Source organism: Lichenostomus cassidix, chromosome 4A (assembly GCF_008360975.1).
Source record: "Lichenostomus cassidix isolate B80296 chromosome 4A, HeHo_3.0, whole genome shotgun sequence".
NCBI classification, from domain to species: domain Eukaryota; kingdom Metazoa; phylum Chordata; class Aves; order Passeriformes; family Meliphagidae; genus Lichenostomus; species Lichenostomus cassidix.
In genome coordinates, this window is record NC_139485.1 from 1,822,084 (window position 1) to 1,841,348 (window position 19,265).

General features: G+C 47.1%; 1 protein-coding gene across 4 annotated transcripts in view; it reads left to right on the forward strand.

The window, feature by feature from the left end:
- Positions 1-19,265, forward strand: part of LOC146437261 (vascular endothelial growth factor receptor kdr-like) — a 119,138-nt gene that overhangs the window by 44,401 nt on the left and 55,472 nt on the right. For all 4 annotated transcript variants that reach the window (XM_085060028.1, XM_085060030.1, XM_085060029.1 and 1 more), the window contains exons 4-9: positions 3,792-3,919; positions 7,151-7,310; positions 8,889-9,025; positions 10,465-10,624; positions 11,390-11,507; positions 13,211-13,386. In XM_085060028.1, the coding sequence (XP_084916154.1) occupies positions 3,792-3,919; positions 7,151-7,310; positions 8,889-9,025; positions 10,465-10,624; positions 11,390-11,507; positions 13,211-13,386 (879 nt within the window). The remainder of the gene's footprint in view (positions 1-3,791; positions 3,920-7,150; positions 7,311-8,888; positions 9,026-10,464; positions 10,625-11,389; positions 11,508-13,210; positions 13,387-19,265) is intronic.

Here is a 19,265-nt window from a genome sequence, read left to right on the forward strand (position 1 = left end):
AGTCTGAACCACTGAGGGCCTTCATGAAGGATCCATTTTTTGTCTGCACAGACCATAACAAAGGTATCAGCTGGCAGTTGATTAGCTCAGAATTTATTCTTTGTCATTCTGTTAAGCCCCAGAGCTGAGCCACTTTACATTTGCTTATCTGCTAAGTGAGCAGTCCAGCTGCCTGGAGATGCTGGGAAGCCTCTCCTTCCCAATGGCACTCAGGAGGGGGTTTGGAGCAGAGCAGGACACAGGAGGTTTGAGCTGTTCTCTGTGTCCTGGGGCTCTTTAGTGCTTGATGACTGAGAAACTTGTGGCTGCCCCTGGATCCCTGGAGGTGTCCAAGGCCAGGTTGGACAGGGTTTGGAGCAGCCTGGGACAGTGGAAGGTGTCAGGGTTGGAACTGGATGAGCTTTAAGGTTCCAACCCAGACCATTTTGGGGTTCCATGACATTGTTTTTTCCTCTTGCACCGAGTTCCACAGTCAGGGAGGAAAATAAAGCCTCCCTGGGACATACCCAGGTGCTTGACCTTCCCCTGCAGCTGCCTGGCCCTGTCACTGTGTCACTGCAGGGTCACTGTCCCCTGAAGGCCAAAGCTCACCTCCTGCCTGAGCTCTCATGTCACACCTGCAGCAGGGCAGCTCCACAAGCTGCTGCCTTAATTCCACCCTCACTGCAGGAGCTGAAATCACAGAATATTCCAGGTTGGAAGGGAACCCCAGGGATCATCAGGTCCAACCTGTAAGGGAATTGATGCCTTAAATCACTAGTAAAAAATTTTTAGACGCAGACACACAGTATAGGAAAGGGGTTTTACCTTGGTTTAATAGGATCCCAGATGCACACCGACGAAAAAGCCCCGACGATATTCCTGTATACAATTTATGGACAGCCTAGATTAGCATACCTATCTAAAAGTCTCCAATAAGAAGTCTAACAAATGAAGTAATTGCCCCCTTATTAAAATTGCCCCCCCCCCAAAAGATTACTACTTAGTTTACAAAAAACATGTCTCAGTGATGGGGGCTCTGTTCAAGGTTGTGCGTCATGCTTTTGAGACTGTGGGGATGTTTCGTCTTCCCCAAAGGATTCTGAGCAGGGCAAGGGTACTAGGGTGATAAACATGTAGGGTTAAAATACAGGGACTAAAAAGTACAGGAATGGGGAAGAGTAAAAGGTTATATATAAAGGATATATATAAAGAGAGTATAAAAGTAAAATAAAAAGGACAAAAACCCATCAGGCATCAGAATGGCCCAGATGGGGATCAAAACCACAATCTTGGCTTTATTAGCACTGTGCTCTGACCAGCTGGGCCAATCCCAGTGGCTCCCTCAGGTATCCCCCACAGCTATCCCATGGGTTTAGGGGCTCTGATATTGCAGATGGAAACAGGGAGGGAAAATCCCTTTCACAGGCAGAGAACTCTGCAGGCTTGGGTATGAACTGGACAAAGCAGTGAGATAACACAAATCACAGCCATCTGCTCCAGGACTCCTCCCTGGCTTAGCAAAGAGGAGTACCCATAAAATAGAAAACCTTTTTCTCTTTTTTTTTCCAAAACACGGTGAGAATGATGCCCATGAGACCTGACAGCCCTGAGTGATGAACAATCAGTGCAGCTGAAGCCATCCCTTCCTTTTTCCAATCTTTACAGCCCAGAAACTGCCTCTTGCTGCTGTTAAGTGCACAGTGATTTTAAGATACCATCAAGATTTCAAACAGTGATGGTGGAAGGCCAGATTTATCTATTTTGGCTTCCAGTTCAGGTTGTAGCTTATCTGGGATAGTTTATCTCCAGCCCCTGGTTGGACATATGGCAATTCAGGAGCAGGATGCTATTAAAAATCAATTAGGACTGAAATACAGCTTCTGTCACACACCCTGTAAATCCCTGCTTCCTTAGGTGAGTCAGGAGCACCAGATCTGTCCTATTTGCAGCTGAAAAAAAGGGAAGTTAATTCTAGGTCTTTTGTGAGTCTGAGAATTTGGTAGAGATGAGTCTTGGGGGTAGGGAGAGGTGGTGGAGGAGAATGGAGTGAAATAATGATGTTTTGTCCTGAACAAGAAATATTTTTGAGACATTTTATTCTGTTTTGAGTAGGATGCATCAATCATTGAACAGTTCACTGTTTTATTACATTTTAGGATTACTTAATATTTGCTTAGCTGCCTTCTTTTGATTTATGTTACTCTTCAAACAAACAGTGCTATTCTGAAATTCTTTCTAAAAATACTGGCAGGAATATTTTTAAATTCAGTGCTCCCATCTTTTCAGCCAAAATCTGATGCAGAATTGTGAATAGTTTGGTATCAGGAAGCTCTTTTTTTCCCCAGCAAGTTTCCTCTTGGCCTATATCTTTGTCCATCCATCCCATACCCTTTTCCATCCATCCTATACCTTTGTCCATCCCTGTCATGTGGCTCATTCCTTGTTCTCTCCTTTTCTCCACAGGACAAGAAATAATTGTGATTATATTTCCCCGGACACTTTTTTGCACTTTGCTGCAAATACACAAAAATCTTTCTCTGCTTTTTTCCTTTTACAAATAACCCAAGGATGTCCTTTTAATTATCCAGTGTCCTTTTTTAAAGTAGCATAAAAATAAAAATATTGTCCCATTTGATACCTCCCAGGGTGGTTCAGCTGGAGAACAAGACTGCAGAGGGATTAAGCAGCTCAGGGACAAACACTAAACACATTTTCATAATGTGGCTCAACAGGAGAATTTAGTATTTTTGGGAAAGTGCACAAGACAGTGGACTGAGTATAAATATTTCCTATTAGTTTTGGGGTTTGGACCAAGCTACAAAGTTGTGGTTCAAAGATCATGTTTCTCAGCTCAAGGCTTGATTAGAACCAGCGCCTGCCTGACCAGAAAGGTCAGATGTGTATCTGAAACTTCCCCATTGTGGGGAGATTTCAGCTCTGAATTTTAATTCCAATTAATCTCCCTCACACAGTATTTCTTACAATCCCTTACTCCAAAGCACAGCCAGAATAAACCAACGGCATGGAAGGAAAGTTGGCATGAAAAGACAGTCCTAGAAATCAGAGAAATCATCCAGATCCTTGATTTTTATCTGCCTCCTGTTCAGTGCTCCTCATCCCAGCTCCCACATGGATCCCCAATATTTGCAGTGCCCCAAGTGCCTTTTTTCAAACACCACCATCACCCCATGTGTCCTCTCTGTCCCACACCACACAGCTCCAACCAGCACTTGCTCTCTTTGTGGTGAAGCCCACAGTTCATTTCCTCTACTAAGGACAAAATTCCCACTTCTCAGAGCTCCAGTGGAGCTCCAAACCCCACAAAGGCAGCAGTGCCACTCACTGTGACCATCCCTGCCTTGGGGGGTTTGGGAGGGAGACTGGGCTGGCTGTGGAGCAAAGGAGCTCCAGCTCTGCACTGAGCTGGTTCTCTGAGGGTTCATTCCAAGGGATTTCCATGATATTCCTTAACAAACCCTTTTGTCCTCAGTCAAGAAACACACATTGATATCCCCAGATGAAGGACAGGAGGACTCCCAGGCTCTAGAAGCAACACTGGCAACTTCAGTTGGTAGCCCATGAAGTTTTCCATGTGTCTGCACAGAAATGTCCCATTCTGGGCAATTTCTGGATTGGCTAAATCCAAGGAATTGTCATTGGCTCTGATGTGACAGTGGCACACAAGCAGGATGTCACTGGATGTCCTGACCCTGAGGGAGCTTTTCTGGGCAGTTCAGTGCTCCCATTCAGCTCAGTGGCTGAGCAGTTTTCCAAATCCAAATTCCAAAATGCAAATCTTTTCCCTGCAGACTACAGGAATCCCTTTGTGGAGATGCACTCGGAGCATCCCGAGATCATCTACATCGTGGATGACAAGAAGACTGTGGTGATCCCATGCCGAGTGACCTCGCCAGACATCAGGCCCAAGCTCACCCAGGTGAGACATGGCTTCAGAGCTCACTTCAAGGTCTGGGCTGCCAGCACAGTGGGTAAAAACACAAATTAGGATGTGTAAAGCTGGGTAAATTCAAGGAAAAATAGTAAAGACGCTGAAAATCCAGATAAAGGGTCCTGCTTTTGCAGTGTGTTACACTTGAGCTGGGCACAAAGGTTTTTTGGGCTGAGTTTATCACATATTTTTCTCACCTTGTGGCTTGATGTTACCCCATGAATTGGCAAAGGTAGATGACAAAGCACTATTTTCCTTCAAAATTCTTTCTACAACACCTGGCTCTCTGTGAAAGCTTTTATACCTTGAACCTGCTCAGAACTGTTGCCCATTTTTCCTTCATTTCATCAATTTGAACCGAGTTCCAGCCTTGGGAATAAAAGGCTCCTGCATCCATCCCTTTGGCAGCAGTTACACCTGAATGTCAAGGTTACAGCACAGTCTGGGGAGGCCAAGGCTGTTTGGGATAATACAAATGGAAATTTAAGGTCTGGGGCCTGAGCAGTAATGGAGTCACTCATTCAAAGGGCTTCAGAGCAGCCTGCATGGAGTGAGGAACAGCACAGAGCTCTCCTGGCTCCAATCCTGCATTTTATGGCAGGAATTCTGTGCCTCTCCATTCCCCTGCCAGGCTCGGGAAATCCTCCTGGGAATGGGAGCTCATCCTGTGCCCTTTCCCAGCCTGTTCTGCAGGGCTGTGGGCATGAGGCTGTTCTGGGCATGGCAGAGAGGCTCTGAGCACCTCTGCTCCTCGTGGGAGGGACAGCAGGGCTCTTCCTGCTTTGGAGAGCTCGATTTTGAAATGCTGCCAGCAGGGATTACAGGGGGAATGAAGCTCCTCTCCAGATATCACTTCAGGCTGGACAAGTGTTATCACCTTCCCACCTTGGCTATAAAAATGAAACATCCCCAGCTGATTTTAGCCTGCTCCCATCAAATTCCTGGCTGGAGCAGTGCTGCTGACCTTGGCAGAGTCACCTGAGCCCTGGGATGCCCTTGGAATTCCCCTCTCCACAATTATCTCCTTATTCACAGGCAGCCCAGGTCTTCCTGCTGGCCAGCTCAACCCTCTCCCAGTCACTTCTCCAAACACAACCTCAGCCTTGCTGCTGGAATGAGATCTCCACAGAAATCTCTCCCACAAAAAGTCCTCCCCAAAAGCCTTTCCCCTCCAAGGTGGGAGCAGAGGGCAGAGGGGGCAGAGGGTGAGCACAGATCCCAAAGGAGCATTCCGGGGGGACATCACACCTCGGGAAGCTCCAGGATCCAGCCAGGGATGGGCACCGCTGGATTCCCTGCCTGGGAATCCCACAGCTCTGGAGGAAGCAGGGCAGGAGGGGGGCGGAGGGGAGGATGGGGAGGAGAGGTGAGTGAGGCCGTCAGACGGATTTAGAACATCCTCTCCTTCCCAATTTAATCTCCAGGAGACAACGCGCTTCAAAGGGAGGAAAGGCACTGTGATTTCCTTCAGAGCAGCCCTGACGCTGTTTGTTTGATTGTTTAAATAGATATTTGGGAATATTTCATGAAGATGTGGGCTCTGTGTGTGCTGTTGGAAAGGCCTCTTGAGCAGGGTTATTTTTCCTTCCCCCTTCCTCCAGCCATCGGGGAGCAGAGCTGCCAAACACTGAGGTTCAGCTTTATCACATTTTATTATTCTTGTAGAAAATGGACTTTTTGCCACCGTAAATTAAGTTCCTTATGTTACCATTATACTTTAAAATCATTGCACTTCCTTCAACATGCACAGAGAAAGGTACCTCTTGCTAATACTAAGCAGATCCCAGCTAACTCAATATATCATATTTGTAATTAAGAAACTCATGCTAAGGCACACAACTCAGGCTCTTAATTTTGCTTAACGCGATTTTAATTCAGGGCAAAAAAATAAGCATTTTCAGTCTTGTCAGATCTGTTTAGTCACTCATCTGGTCCAGTGTGCATTTGCCACTTCCAGCTTTGACCTTCATGAGTGCTAAAGCATGATGGAGCCTCAGGACTCAGATCTCTTTGTGTAATTTGTCTTGTTTCTCCTCATGGCTCCAAACAGAGATGCCACAGCTTGATTATTTCAAAAGCATTCACAAGAAATCCTTTTTTCCTGCCACTGGTAGAAGAGACAAAACGTCTCTTCAAAAGACAGTGACTGTCTGGCTGTCCATCCTTCCCCACACAGCATCCCCAGCCAGAATTCCTTTGCTTTTGGTCCATGTTGGAATTGTAACAAGTGACTTTCCTGCTGGGAAAGCCAGAGCTCACTGTGCTTCCTCTGCCCCACCTGCAAACACCTGAAATGGGGCATTTCCATGAGCTCTCTTTTCCTTTCACATTGTTGTTTTCTACATTATAATCCAGCATTTTCAACATTTTTGGAAAGTAAATTACATTCTCTCTAGCAAATAGAGGATTTCTCTGGGTGTTAATAGTAACAATTAACTAATTATTCCCACCAACAAAAGCCAACCTGCTCAACACTGGTGCTGTCCAAGGGTAGGCAGAGGAGGGTTCATTCTCATTAAATGAATTTTTGTTCTAGCTTATTTGCCACATTTGCCTTTTCTAGTCTCCCTTCTTCCTCATAAGCAGAATTTATAGTGTTTTTTCCAAGAATCTCAGAATGTTACAAGTATTTATAAATTTAGGACAAAAAATGCCTGAGTCCCCTTATTTCTGCTATCCTGTGATTTAATCCTGTAAGTTCCCCAGGCTGCTTCCATGGAAATCCATGGGGTGCTCTGAGTGTTTCCCCCCTTTCTGTGTTGTAGAGAGACTCTGACGAGTGGCCACAGAGCAGAGCTTGTAGGTAACTGCAGTCAGGTCAGTTAGTGAATAATTCTGATTTGGGGGGTGTCTAACTTCACACATATTTTTAAAGTCCTGTGAGATGCCAGGAAATCACATGGGATTGGGAGAAAACACCTCCAAAAAGATTACCCCCAAAATTCCTATAAGATGGGCATAAAGATTCGCAGAGAAGGGATGAGGGAAGTGGGTGACACATCGGAGAGGGCTGGGGCTCCTGGATGAAAAACCCCATTAGGATGCCCAAGTTCTGGGTTTCAAAGACACTCCTACCTCAGGGAGGGCTTTTCAGGTGGCTCAGGTTGCTGCAGCTTCAGATCCATGTGGGATTGAGACCACCAAGCCCTCGGGAAGGCTAAGCCCTGCCCTGGCTCTGAGTGGAACAGGAATGCTCACTCCTTGTCTGTTCCCTTCCAGTACCCTTCTTCTGCAGAGATCAGCTTCAAGAGGATGCAGTGGGACCCCAGGAAGGGCTTTGTCATCCCCTCCCACTCCTTTGTGCACTCTGGAATCCTCACCTGCTCAGCCCACCTCAACGGCTCTGTCTTCAACTCCTATTACCTGGCGCAGAGACTGGGTGAGTGCCCAGGGACCCCCCAGAGCCTCTGTGGCACTGGGATTGTTCCTTGGGGGATTATAATCCTGGGGATCATCCCTTGGTTAGCCTCAGTGATATCTGATAGATCTCACTGCTCTGGAGCTGTAGCAAGTCCGAGCTGGAATGCTAAAAGTAAATTCCTCCTTCCTTTTTTTCCCTATTCAATAGAAATTGGATTGGAGCCACTCCTGGATTTGAAAAATGACCAAGTGCTGAGGTGGTACAAACCAGGAGTGTTTTATTCAAACCCCACCAAGGCTTTGTTTGCTTGGATTGAGCTGTATTTACATTAAAACAACTGCTGGTTCAGGATAAACTCAACAGCAGCTTTCTTTTTGCTTCTGGTCATTAAACACGTGTGATCATCAAATAAAAACCTCATTATGCTGCTAATTCATATCTTCACTTTTTTATAGATTTTCTCTTGGTGATTTACTACACCATTTCCCTTGGATTTACAGCTGAGCTTCAGCTCATAATTAAAATCTGAATTCGAAGCAACTAAACATTAAATTTTTGAGTGCTGGGCATTTATATGAAACCAATTAGAATTTATTTTTCTTTTGTTTTCCATGTATGTTTTTTATCTCCTCATATATCTTACATTTACTGGGACTTCATTCCCATTAGCTCATGTCATCCTTCTATACAATCAGCACTCAGCTTTGAACAACAGGCTTGTAAATTTGTGTGGCAGCCAAATAAAAGTCCTGTAAATCTCTCTCTTCCCCTTTTTTTTTCCCCTTGTTGGAGTAATTTTTTACTAAAAAGATGAATGCAAACTTAGAAAACCTCTTAGGTCATCCCAAAAGGACCAGGAAAAAGGACCCTGGAAATCACTTTCTCTGTTGTGATGCTGTCAGTGGTCAGGTGTGTGTTCAGGGCACCAGAAACTGAGGAAACTTCAGAGCTGGTGTGTTCAAGGCACTGATAAATGTGTAAGACCAGGATTTGGGGATCCCATTCAGGAAGGAAAGGGAGCTGGGCAGCAGAGGGAGATGTGGGTGATTATGATGGGGCAGGAGAAACACATCTCATGTCCCACAGAAGTGGATCCTCTCAGGTTGAAGCCCTCAGAAGGATGAGCCTCCTCTGGAAACTCTTACGTGGAGCTGATTAGGGAGGTTGGAACCAAACACAGCAAATGGGAGAGCAGACATTCCTGACTGATGGTGTCCGTGGGATCAGGGATCAGATCCCACCAGCCATCCCAGACTGATAGTGTCCATGGGATCAGCTGATGGATCCCAGCAGCCATTCCATGGTGTCCATGGGATCAGGGATAGCTGATGGATCCCAGCAGCCATTCCTGACTGATGCTGTCCATGGGACCAGGGATCAGATCCCAGCAGCCATTCCTGACTGATTCCATCCATGGGATCAGGGATCAGATCCCAGCAGCCATTCCTGACTCATGGTGCCCATGGGATCAGGGATGAGATCCCAGCAGCCACTCCTGCCTGATGGTGCCCATGGGATCAGGGATAGCTGATGGATCCCACCCTGCTGGGGGCTCTGCAGGAGTGCTGTGCTCACAGCTGTGTCTCTCCACTGCAGAGGGCAGGATCCAGAACCTGGCTCTGAAGGCAACTCCCAAGAAGCTGCTGGTTGGAGAAACTCTGCACCTGGAGTGCAAAGCAGAGACCTTCATCAACGGGCGCGTCGAGTTCATCTGGACGTGTCCTCGGGGCAGAGTGAGTGCATGGAGCTCCTGTGTTCCTCCCTTCCCAAAATTCACAGAGAAAAAACCAAGTTCTTACTTATTCTGAAATTATCCACCCATTTATAAGCTTATCATTGATGGCATTTTTTTGTTTAAATGATCTTAAAACATCTCTCCCCTTCTCGAGCCTGCAGATTAAACTGCAAACCTCATGCTGAATAAACCTGGCAAGAAAAGCCAGGAATGTTTGGTTTTTTTGGGGAAGAAAAACCTCCCTCATTCCTTCTGTCCTGTCTGTCTCACAGTGACAAGTCTGAAATGCAGGTTGTAAGTTGTCAATCTCTCCATCTATTTTGGTATTTATGAGGTAGGAAAAAGCAAAGCAAAACACAACCAAACCTGTGGAAATCAGCCCCAAAAAATAGAATTTAAATTCTGAGTGTGGGGTCTTGAGCCTTCTGTGGATACAATACAGAAGTGCCAAATTTGAAGTAGAAACAAGTAAAAGACTGAGCATTGGAGGTATAAAACCCTCTCAGTTCTCCTAAATAAACCCAAAAAACAACAGAGTGGGATAATTTCCCTAATCAGTTAATTTATCTGAGATTCTACTCATGGGTCTTTTTGGTGCTGAGGATTAAAATTATTGGGTTTTTTTCTTTTTAACTCAGCAAAATAAAGTATCTCTTATAAAATGTGATTCCTAAAAACCGATTAATTCTGATTTAATTTGTTTCCTTAAAGAAAGAATGGGTGGGTTTGTTTTGGTGAGGAAACTACAGAAAATGTAACATAGAATTCATAGAAGTGCAAGCACTACAGTGTTACTGAATTTGTTTCCTGAACCCCATATGGTGGGAAAGAGTTGTTTTTCCTATGAACTCTCCTTATATTTCTAACATTATAAATGTAAAACTTCTTGGCCAAATCTCTGAGATCAAAACTCCTATCAAAATGACAATGCTTTCTAAAATTCTCCAGGAATTTGCATTGGCACTTGGCTGTCACAATATATTATATTTCTGTCATAATAGATTTCTTTTAGAAAGCAGGAGGTTTTTAATACAGAAAAAATACTGACTGTGACCAAAATAAATTTAAAAAACCCTCAAAACCAAAACCTCAGAGCACAGCTCTGACCCTGCAGCAGTTTTCCCTGAGATCTTTGGGATTTGCTCCTGGAGAAGGGCAGGGCTGGGCTGCATCCCCTTATTTCCCTGCCTGCCCAGATTTCAGTACAAAGTGCCACATTTCCACTCTGTTTCTCTCTCTTATTAAACCTGATAATGAAACTTCACACAGGAGCTCTTCCTGCTGATTTTTGCCTTTTATATTATTTATTTCAGTGCTGGGGAGATGTGAAAATTTTGACACAAATCACTGCTTTTCTTTACTGGCAGCATTTGAGAGGGTGAGCACAATAATCCAGTTTTTGCTGCTTTTTGACCCTCTATTTTTATGACTTCCCAGCACCCTCACCCCAGAAGAACCATGGACCTGAGTGATGTGGTGTACAAAGCTGGCAGCAGCCTGACCATTGAAAATGTCACCATGGAGGATGGGGGGCTGTACATCTGCAGGACATTCAATGTCACCAGGCTGGAGGCCAATGTCACAGTCACAGTGTATGGTGAGTGCTGCAGCCACACCACGATGGAGCAGGACCAGCACTGCTAAATGCTGAAAGGACAATGCCAGGCTGCTAAATCCGGGGATGGAAAGGGCATTAGGGAGAAATTCAACCAATTAAAACCTCCATTGATCATCTATAACTTCTGATTAGGCAATGAAAGTCAGCTCCCATGCCTTCAGACAAGTTCAGGAGATACATTTAGATGGGATGTTGGGAAGGAATTTCTCCCTGTGAGGGTGAGGGCACAGAGTGCCCAGAGAAGCTGTGGCTGCCCCATAATCCTTGGAAGTGCCCAAGGCTAGGCTGGAGCAACCTGGGACAGTGGAAGGTGTCCCTGCCATGGCAGGGGTGGCACTGGATGGGCTTTAAGGTCTCTCTCAACCCAAACCAGTATGGGATTCTGGGATGTCTGAGGGAGCTGAATGGTTTTGACAAGGCTGGCATCAAATGTGGTTGCTGAGCCTCTGGAAAATCCATCCTGCTGGCTCCACATGGACAAGAGATGCCCCAAGCATTTCCCACACCACTCCAGGGGCAGTGCAGTGCATATCCTGTTTTCCATGTGAATTCCTTCCCATGGGAACAGCCCTTCCTGGGCTGCACAGGGGAGCTGCAGGACCAGCCTGTTCCATTTGGTTCCCCACAGCTCTGCAGGTCTGTCTTGGAAAAAATCCCATGTGGGAACAGAGCAATTCACAGGGGTGAGCTCTGTCCTGTGGCTGAGCTGCCATTCCATGTCTCCCTGCTCCTTTCTCTTCCCAGAAAAGCCTTACATCACAGTCTCACACAAGAAAGGGCCTTACTACGAGATCACCTCAGGCCACAAGTCCCTCAAACTGGCTGCCAAGGTGGATGCCTTTCCTCGGCCCATTGTCACCTGGTGAGTACCCAGCAGCAGCAGGAATGCCTGACCTCCTGCAGGAATCCTGTCTGGAACAGATGATCACCATTCCTCACAGCCAGGGCAGAGCTGGGAATGCTCAGAGCTGTGGGCTGAGCTCAGCTGAGCAGCTGTGGCTCTGCTCTGGGCTGCCTGAGCTCTGGGAAGTTGGGCAAGCCATCCCTCATTCCCAGGCTAGTTTTCTCTCCTAGCCATGCAAAAAAGGTCCCTCCAGGAAAAATGTGTGTTTCATTTTCCCTGGACACAGAATTATTTGGGAGATTCCAGGAGAAAGCTCTTGGGGAAGGTTTACCCCCAGCAGTTTACCTGTTTACCCCCAGCAGTTTACCTGTTTGCCCCCAGCAGTGGTGGTCAGTCTGCAAGGGGGAAGGGGATAATAGAAAAAGGACATATTTCAACATGAGAAATTGTTTCCCTTCACAACTTTTCAGTAATTTCCTCCAGTCCTGTAGCAGCAGATCCTTGCAGACAGGGCAGTGAATCTTCCTGAGCAAACTAAAGGCTCCACCAGGATTGCAATGGATCTGCTAAACAGGACGGGAAACACAGCAGCAACTCCAGGAGACATTTGAGTCTCTCTTTACTTTTTCATCCCTTGTCCTCTCCCCTGCTCCATCTCTAACAACCCCACCCAGTGCCTTTTACATCTTTAACTGCATTCAGTCCCATGGGACAGCTGGCAGGGGTGTCTGTCCTGGCAGAGAAGGTGGCATTTCCCTGGAGCACCAAGCCATTGCAGGCAGCAAAATGTCACTCAGGGCTGGCCTTGCTGCATTTTATTAGCATTGAAATAATATGAAATCCTCTAATATCAGTGGAATCAGTGGCAGGAGGTGTTTTTAATTGCTGCTGTTATTTAGGGATGGGGATGTTTTGGGACTGAAGTGGGGTCTGACCCCTTCTCCCTGCCGAGGCTTTGTTCCTGGCCCAGTGTGGAGCTCTTTGGTGGCTGCCTGGGACCACCAGAGCTGCCTTCCCTCGCAGCCCCAGCTGTGGCTGTTGGAGGTCTGTCAGGAAGGTTGTTTTAAGGACTGCAGAGGAAGTTTCCAGCATCCTCAGGCAGTGGGAGATGCCCCAGTGTCCTTCCAGCCAGCCCAAAGCTCTGTGTGTGGCAAGGCTTGGCCTCTTTGCTGATCCCAAACCTGCAGGTGGGGTTAGCAGTGGGGAGCACCCTGCTTGTGCAGGTGCTGCTTTCCCACCCTGAGGGAATATTCCAGGCTGGGAATTCCTCACTGACCTCCCTATGGACCAACCTTCTCCAGGTCACAGAATTTAACTTTCTCAGAAACAGTAAAGGTTCACATAGACATCCTAAGAAACAATTCTGTTTAATGAATCTCTTCCTTTAAAACTGGTGACACACATTTTGCTAATCCATGATTTCCCACACTTGGAGTTTCCCATCCAGCTTAATTTGGGTGTGTTGAGGTCCTAGCTGAGCATGTGAGAGGCAATGTTCACTCAGATCCAGTAGAATATCTTTTTCCTGTGTGGAATGAATCCATCCCACAGCACTGGAGATGCAAATCAGTTTTAGTGTGGAAGGATGATAGGGATAACTATCCAATGCAAGCAGTGATTCCAGACCTGCATTTCCCCTGCTGAGATGACCCTTTAGCCCCCCTAATGTGGGTGACAGGATTTCTCAGGGATAACAGGGCTGTGATGGATTTCCCAAACAGGTACAAGGATGGCAAACTGATCAAGGATAACCACACGTGCTACGAGCCAGATCCTCTGAAATACAGGCTGGGAATACGAGATGTGAGACCCAAACACGCAGGGAACTACACCATGGTGCTGAGCAACCCCAAATACGGCCTCTACAAGAACCTCACCATGCAGCTGGTGGTGACAGGTAAGGACTCCATGTGTGTCATTCCTTCTCCTGGGTTATTTCTTCTGGTTTGTGTCATCCTGCTGTGCCAGCCGGCAGGAATGGGTGGCATTTCTCAGGGTTTGGCACTGCACAGAGATCACCACCTCACTCAGGAAGCACTGACCAGTCATTGCAGCTGCTCTGAGGAGTTAGGTGACACTGGGTCATTGAAGTCCCCTCCCCTGGGACACTGCACTGGGACAGCAGCTCCACACAGGGAAGAGAAAATGCCTGCAAAGTGCACAAACTTCCCCTTTGGATAGGTGCTTGGGAGGATATCGAGTAGAGAGGGCTTAGAACTAGGGGCAGAGTTTCCCAAGAGAAGGGCTGGAAGTTTTATCCCCTGAGATTTCAAACCAGCTTGGGCTGAGCACTGGAGAACATCTGCTGGGACAGGAAGAGTCGCAGTGGGGCTGGCGGAAGGAACTGGAGAAGCTGCCCTGGCTTTTCTGTCTGTCCATCATCCTGCTCCAGAGCCACTCTCCCACTCTGTGCTTTCTGTTCTGTCACTTCTCTGCTGGCAGCACTTGAGGGACAGGTTCATTTCCAGGGGGATCTGGAGAAAACCATGGTGTGCACTGAAGTGGCTTCACTTGCCTGAGAGGGAAAATAGATATTGGAATGCCATTTATTAACCTCCCTCACTGGGATCATGGAGGACAGAGCCACTTGGTCTCTTTGTACATCCACTGCCTCTTTTTTGAATTTGGCAATAGAGGTTGAAGTAGGAGTTGAGCAAAAGTTAGCTCTGCTGCCCTTTAAATTTCCCAAGGATCACTTGGGCAGTGAGGTAGATAAAGTTATTGAGACAGGTTTGCTTTCTTTTCCTGGTGAATTCTTCTCTCCTTACCCTCTTTACTCCTAAAAATATTCTCAATTGTCCAATTTTTACATACTTAAGTATTGTTGCACCATGTCACTTCCAGCTGTTGTGTCTTTCTCATTTCACCTTTCCCAAAGCAATAATGCCTTAAAAATGGAGAACGTGTCACTTGGGCACATCTGGCCTATTAAAAATGTTAAATCAGCTATGGTAGGTTAAAAAACCTTAAATAAGACATAGATTAATGTGTGATCTAGGAGTTGAGGGAGCCAAGAACATGTTCACAGTCAGGTCCTGCAGCTCAGCTGAGGAGGAGGAACGTGTCAAGCTGCAGAACTTGTCCACTTGAGATTGTTTTTCCACACAATGGTTTTGCCTCTTCAGAGAACGGAAACGTTCAAAGGAAGAGAAAATTAAGAATGATAATAAACTATCTTGTCAAGGTAAATATTGGTGTTTGCGTGCAGAAGAGAACGTTTCCTTGAGGAGCCGCCGTTCCCCAAATAGGAACCACAAACAAACAGAGCTTTTTTCTAGCAGCAAGATGCTATTTCAGGATTCAGCCAGCCCAGGCTCACCAGTGCAGCACAAGCCTTTCATCTCCAGGCTGTGGCCAAGCCTGGGCCATCCCACCCCTCACAGTGCTGCTCATCCTCAGCCTTGCCAGGGCTCAGCCTAGCAAATCAGCAATAATTATTAATTGCAAACCCCCCGTTTCCCAAAGTCCAGCAGCTGCAGGAGTGTTCCCAACTGTCCTGTGGTGGAGCACAGGAAAACCACACAGCAAGTCACTTTTGTGGGGACAGAAGGTCAAGGAAGGAGAGCAGCCCAGGGGAAGCCCTGCCCAGGGGTGCCTGGAGGCTGCAGGCACAGAGGCTTTGCTTGGCTGGACTGCCACACAACACCAGAATTCTGCCATCCTGGCCAGGCTCCTCCCTGCAGCAGCTCCCTGATGTGCTGGGTGTGAAGCTCTCAGCCCACGAGAGAGGCATTTCACTGAGATTCATGTGGGTAGAGACCAAAAGGGCAAATTTAGCTCCTGAAGCTTCTCCAAACTGCCCTTGCTCTTGTGTTTCCATCAGAGTGCAGAGACAGCTCTGTCAGATCTGGACAGCCTTTGGTTTGCTTTCAAGTGCACTCTGAAGCTCCAAATTGAAAAGCAGACTGGAATTTTCCCCTTAACTCTGCACAAATAACCTGGCCCTCTATCTCCAGCCATCAGGACTGATACCTTGCTATCACATCTGAACAGATTAAATTGCTGGGAGTTTCAGCAGACTCCTAGACAAGAGGAGACCAAAACACACTTTGTAGCCCCTTTCTGCAGGGATTACCTTGCCCAGCACTGAAAGAAACCTCCTCTGAGCTGGAGGTGTGATTAATGTCCCTGCTCAGAGCCACAGGCAGTCCACAATTGCTGGAGCTGGACTTTGAACACAGGGATTAGTGGAGTTGATGGAAAAAATCCTCTTGGGCTTCAAGTGGTTGAAGTATCAGTTTTGCATCGTGTCCCAAAGGTGGAGCCTGCAGCAGTTCAGCACCTGATAAACCTCCTGCTGAGTAATAACCACGTACCCTGAGAGCCAGGAGCAATTTCTGTGTGAATAACAGCACTGCTCCCGAAATCCAGGGCCAGCCTTTCATTTCAGAGGGGCATCTGCCAAAGAGAGCGAGTTCTGATCCACGCTGGTAAAGAAAAGAGAGAAAATTACATAACCAGACCTTGGAATGAGGAGATAAATGTCATTTGAATGTTTTCTGTTGCTGCAAGGGGCCACTGCAGTGCAGAAATGATCAGTAATCACACAGCCCCCTCTTCTGAGAGTCTCTTCACAATAATCCATCAGAGATGTGCCACAGGTCCTCAGCTGGCACTCAGCGTGCTGTGACAAAGCCATCAGCTGCACATTTGGGCTGGGTGTAGAGGAAGTTTAAAGTTAATTTTGTTGTGAATTGTTTTTCACAAACAAAGTACAAACAGCAGCAGGGCTTGTCCCTCAGACTGCACTGGAATCATTTTGGTAGAGTGTTTTATCCCCAATAATGGCAGCAGAGGAGAGCCCTTTAAGCAGGATGAGTAGAAGATCAGAAATGCCCTGCCTAGCCCTGTGGGAAGTGTCTCTCCTGACCTGCAGGTTTCCTTGGAGTCACCTCCTCGGTGTTTCATTGGGAGCAATCCCAGAGTTCTGCCCCACTGCGAGCACAGGGTGTTCCACTCCATGGCAATGAGTAAAACATTAGGAGCTCCTTCCCCCAAAGTTCCATTTGGCCACAAAACTGAGGAATAGCTGCATAGGGATAGGTGGAGAGGGAGCAAACTGGGCAAATAACTGCAGAGCTGCAGGCTGGGAACTGAGAGAACAAGGTGCAGCAAGGAGCTCCCTGGCCCAGAGGGAAGAGAATTGTGCTGCTATTCCAAAAATTCCTCTTTAAGAAGTGGCTTAGCTGTGCCTCTGGTCACCCCTGCTCCCACTGCAGCTGGAATTTAATCTTGCAGGAGCACATATCTCCGTGTGGAGTCACCTTGGCTCATTGTAGGACTCAAGTCCCCAGGAGGTAGCTGATTGCATTTTCAAAACACTCCTTCTTTACATATTTACACATCAAACACTGTCCAAGAAGCGGCGGGTTGCTGTGGTTTTGTTTTGTTTGATTAAATTCTTATTGAGAAAAGCTGCAAGAAAATAATGTCCTGAAGAATTTGGAAGGGAGGGAGCAAGGAGAAGGAACAATCCTAGTGAACAGCTGGTGGCTGAAAATCTGAGCTGGCCAAGAAGGAGAAATGTGGGAGAAAAAAAGTTATTCCGGGCTGGAGTGCAAAGCAGAACAAAACACAAACAACCCCCTCAGATCTATTTCTGGGCAGGCAGACTGTGTCTCATCCTCACCCTTGTCCAAGTCATCTGCGTCCACCAGGGATCCTGCTGAGCCTTTTGGAGCAGCCAGAGTGCTCTGGCCACCACCTGGGGAGTGAGCAGTGTACTGAGGCAGCAGCTCATTCAAAAATGGCATGAATAAGCTCCTTCACCGCTTTGCCTTTCTTCTCTGTCCCAAAGTTTCTCTCCTGTGCTCCCTCAAGGCTCTTCCAGCAAACATTGCTTTGGCTTCCAGCTGCTCCAGCCAAGTGAAGTTACATTCCCTCGTAGAGTCCTTGATCCCCCAAGCTTGTGCTCTATCTGTAAGAAAAGCAGGATTAAGTGCTGGAAATAACCTCCATGGTGGGCAGCAGAAACTCAGGATCCCATGAATTCCCCCTCTCCTGGGAAGGACTGGAATGAAGGGGATGCCTGGTCCTGGCTATGCCTCGATTTGTTACCAGGCAGAAGCAGCTCCCCAGCACTGAATGATGCCCTGCTCTGCAGCCAGGCCAGCTCGTCATATTTTGGTTTATAAATCAAAGGCAGTTCTGAGCCTGAGCTTCCTTGGCTTGCAGGGGATGAGTGGACATCAAAGGAGTCCCCAGTGATCTCCACAAACGCCAGGAAATACGTGGTGATCCATGTGAACAAAAGCCCATCACCTCCCCTGGAGCCAGAGAGGGCTGGAGAGGAAAGGAGCATTGAGGACGAGGGGAGTGCTTGTGTGTGGAAGGGTCTCTGAAATCCCTGAGAAAGAAGAATTTCTCTGGATTGTTCCAGAAATCCAGCTGATGTTTAGGCTGAGGATTCACACAAAGGCTTCCCTCTCCTGCACACCCCAGTGTCCTGCCAGGGCTGGGTTTCCTCTGTGCAGCACATCCAGCTCCTGCCCAGCTCCTTGGAGGATGCTCCACTCAGGAAAAGTCAAAACAGAAAACAGAATTTTCCACCTCCTGGGCCAGCCGAGCAAACTAGAAATCCCCAAATAAAAGCCATCCAGCCATTGTTCCAATGTGTTCCTCCCCAAGTCCAAGGCTTTGCTTTCCTCCTGGATTCTGGAAGCAATGGATGCAGGACAGGTGCTCCAATCCATGCTGCCAGCCTCAGTTATCAGGCACAGACAGGAGAGAAACAATGTTTTCTGGGGGATTCATGAAAGAAAAGAAAAAACGCAGCAGCACAAGGAGCACAAGGAGGCTGCAGTTACCTTTTCCCGCACACTGAGTATGACCAAATCCTGAAGAGTTTTCTCCCTGACATCATCCAAACCCTGCACACTTGCAGCTCCCAGGAGAGCCCCTAATGGCAAAGTCAGATGAGTTATTTTCATTTTGCTGGAAGTGGCCAGAGCAATTTTAGGAAGAGGAAGGTGGGGGCCTGCTGGAGGTGGCCAGAAAGATCCAAAGCATTCCACTCACGTCTTTGCAGCAGCAATCTCTGTCTGACAGCCCCTGAAACCCCCAGTGAGGGGAAATGGCAGCACCTGCTGTCCATGCTGTCCCTCAGCCAAGCCTGCAGGTACATTCCCTGATTCTCCTCCTTTGGAAAGCAGGAAAAGGGGACTGAGAGAAAAATCCTAGAAAACAGCCTGCTCTGCTTAAAGCGAATTAGTTCATCATCACCCATTTGCTTCTGAACTCTTACCTTACAGAATATTCACTTGTGTTTCCATTAAGTGCTGTACAAACATCAGATGGAAGGCTCCCAAGTGCAAATATTTTTTGATTTTTGGGAAAGAGGAAAGAGAAATAGAAAACAACTTGCAACCCCATCAATGGTTTTAATGAAGCCCCATGTCCAGCAAAGTACATGAAGTTGAGACTAATGCTTCACTGGCCTCTCTATGTTATTTTAATGATGTGCTTAATGTGAAAAGTTTTTCTGAAGCCAGTTTAAATGGTAGTGGGGAAGGTGCAGAAACAGCAGTTCAGTCAGAGGTCACTGAAAGGAAAGCAGAGTTTCTCTAAAAGAGGCAGAGAAACTTTCTCCTTGCTGTCCTCTGTACTTGGATGCTCCTCTGGGTGACAGCTATCCAACCCATCGTGGCATCTGCAAGGAATTTAGGGAGACAAGAGTCTTGCAGAGGGGTTAATGTCCTAATCCTTGTCCATATTATCTGCTCCTCATGCCACCAACTGGAGCTAACAGCAGCCAGGAAGGTGAGATTTGCATAATGC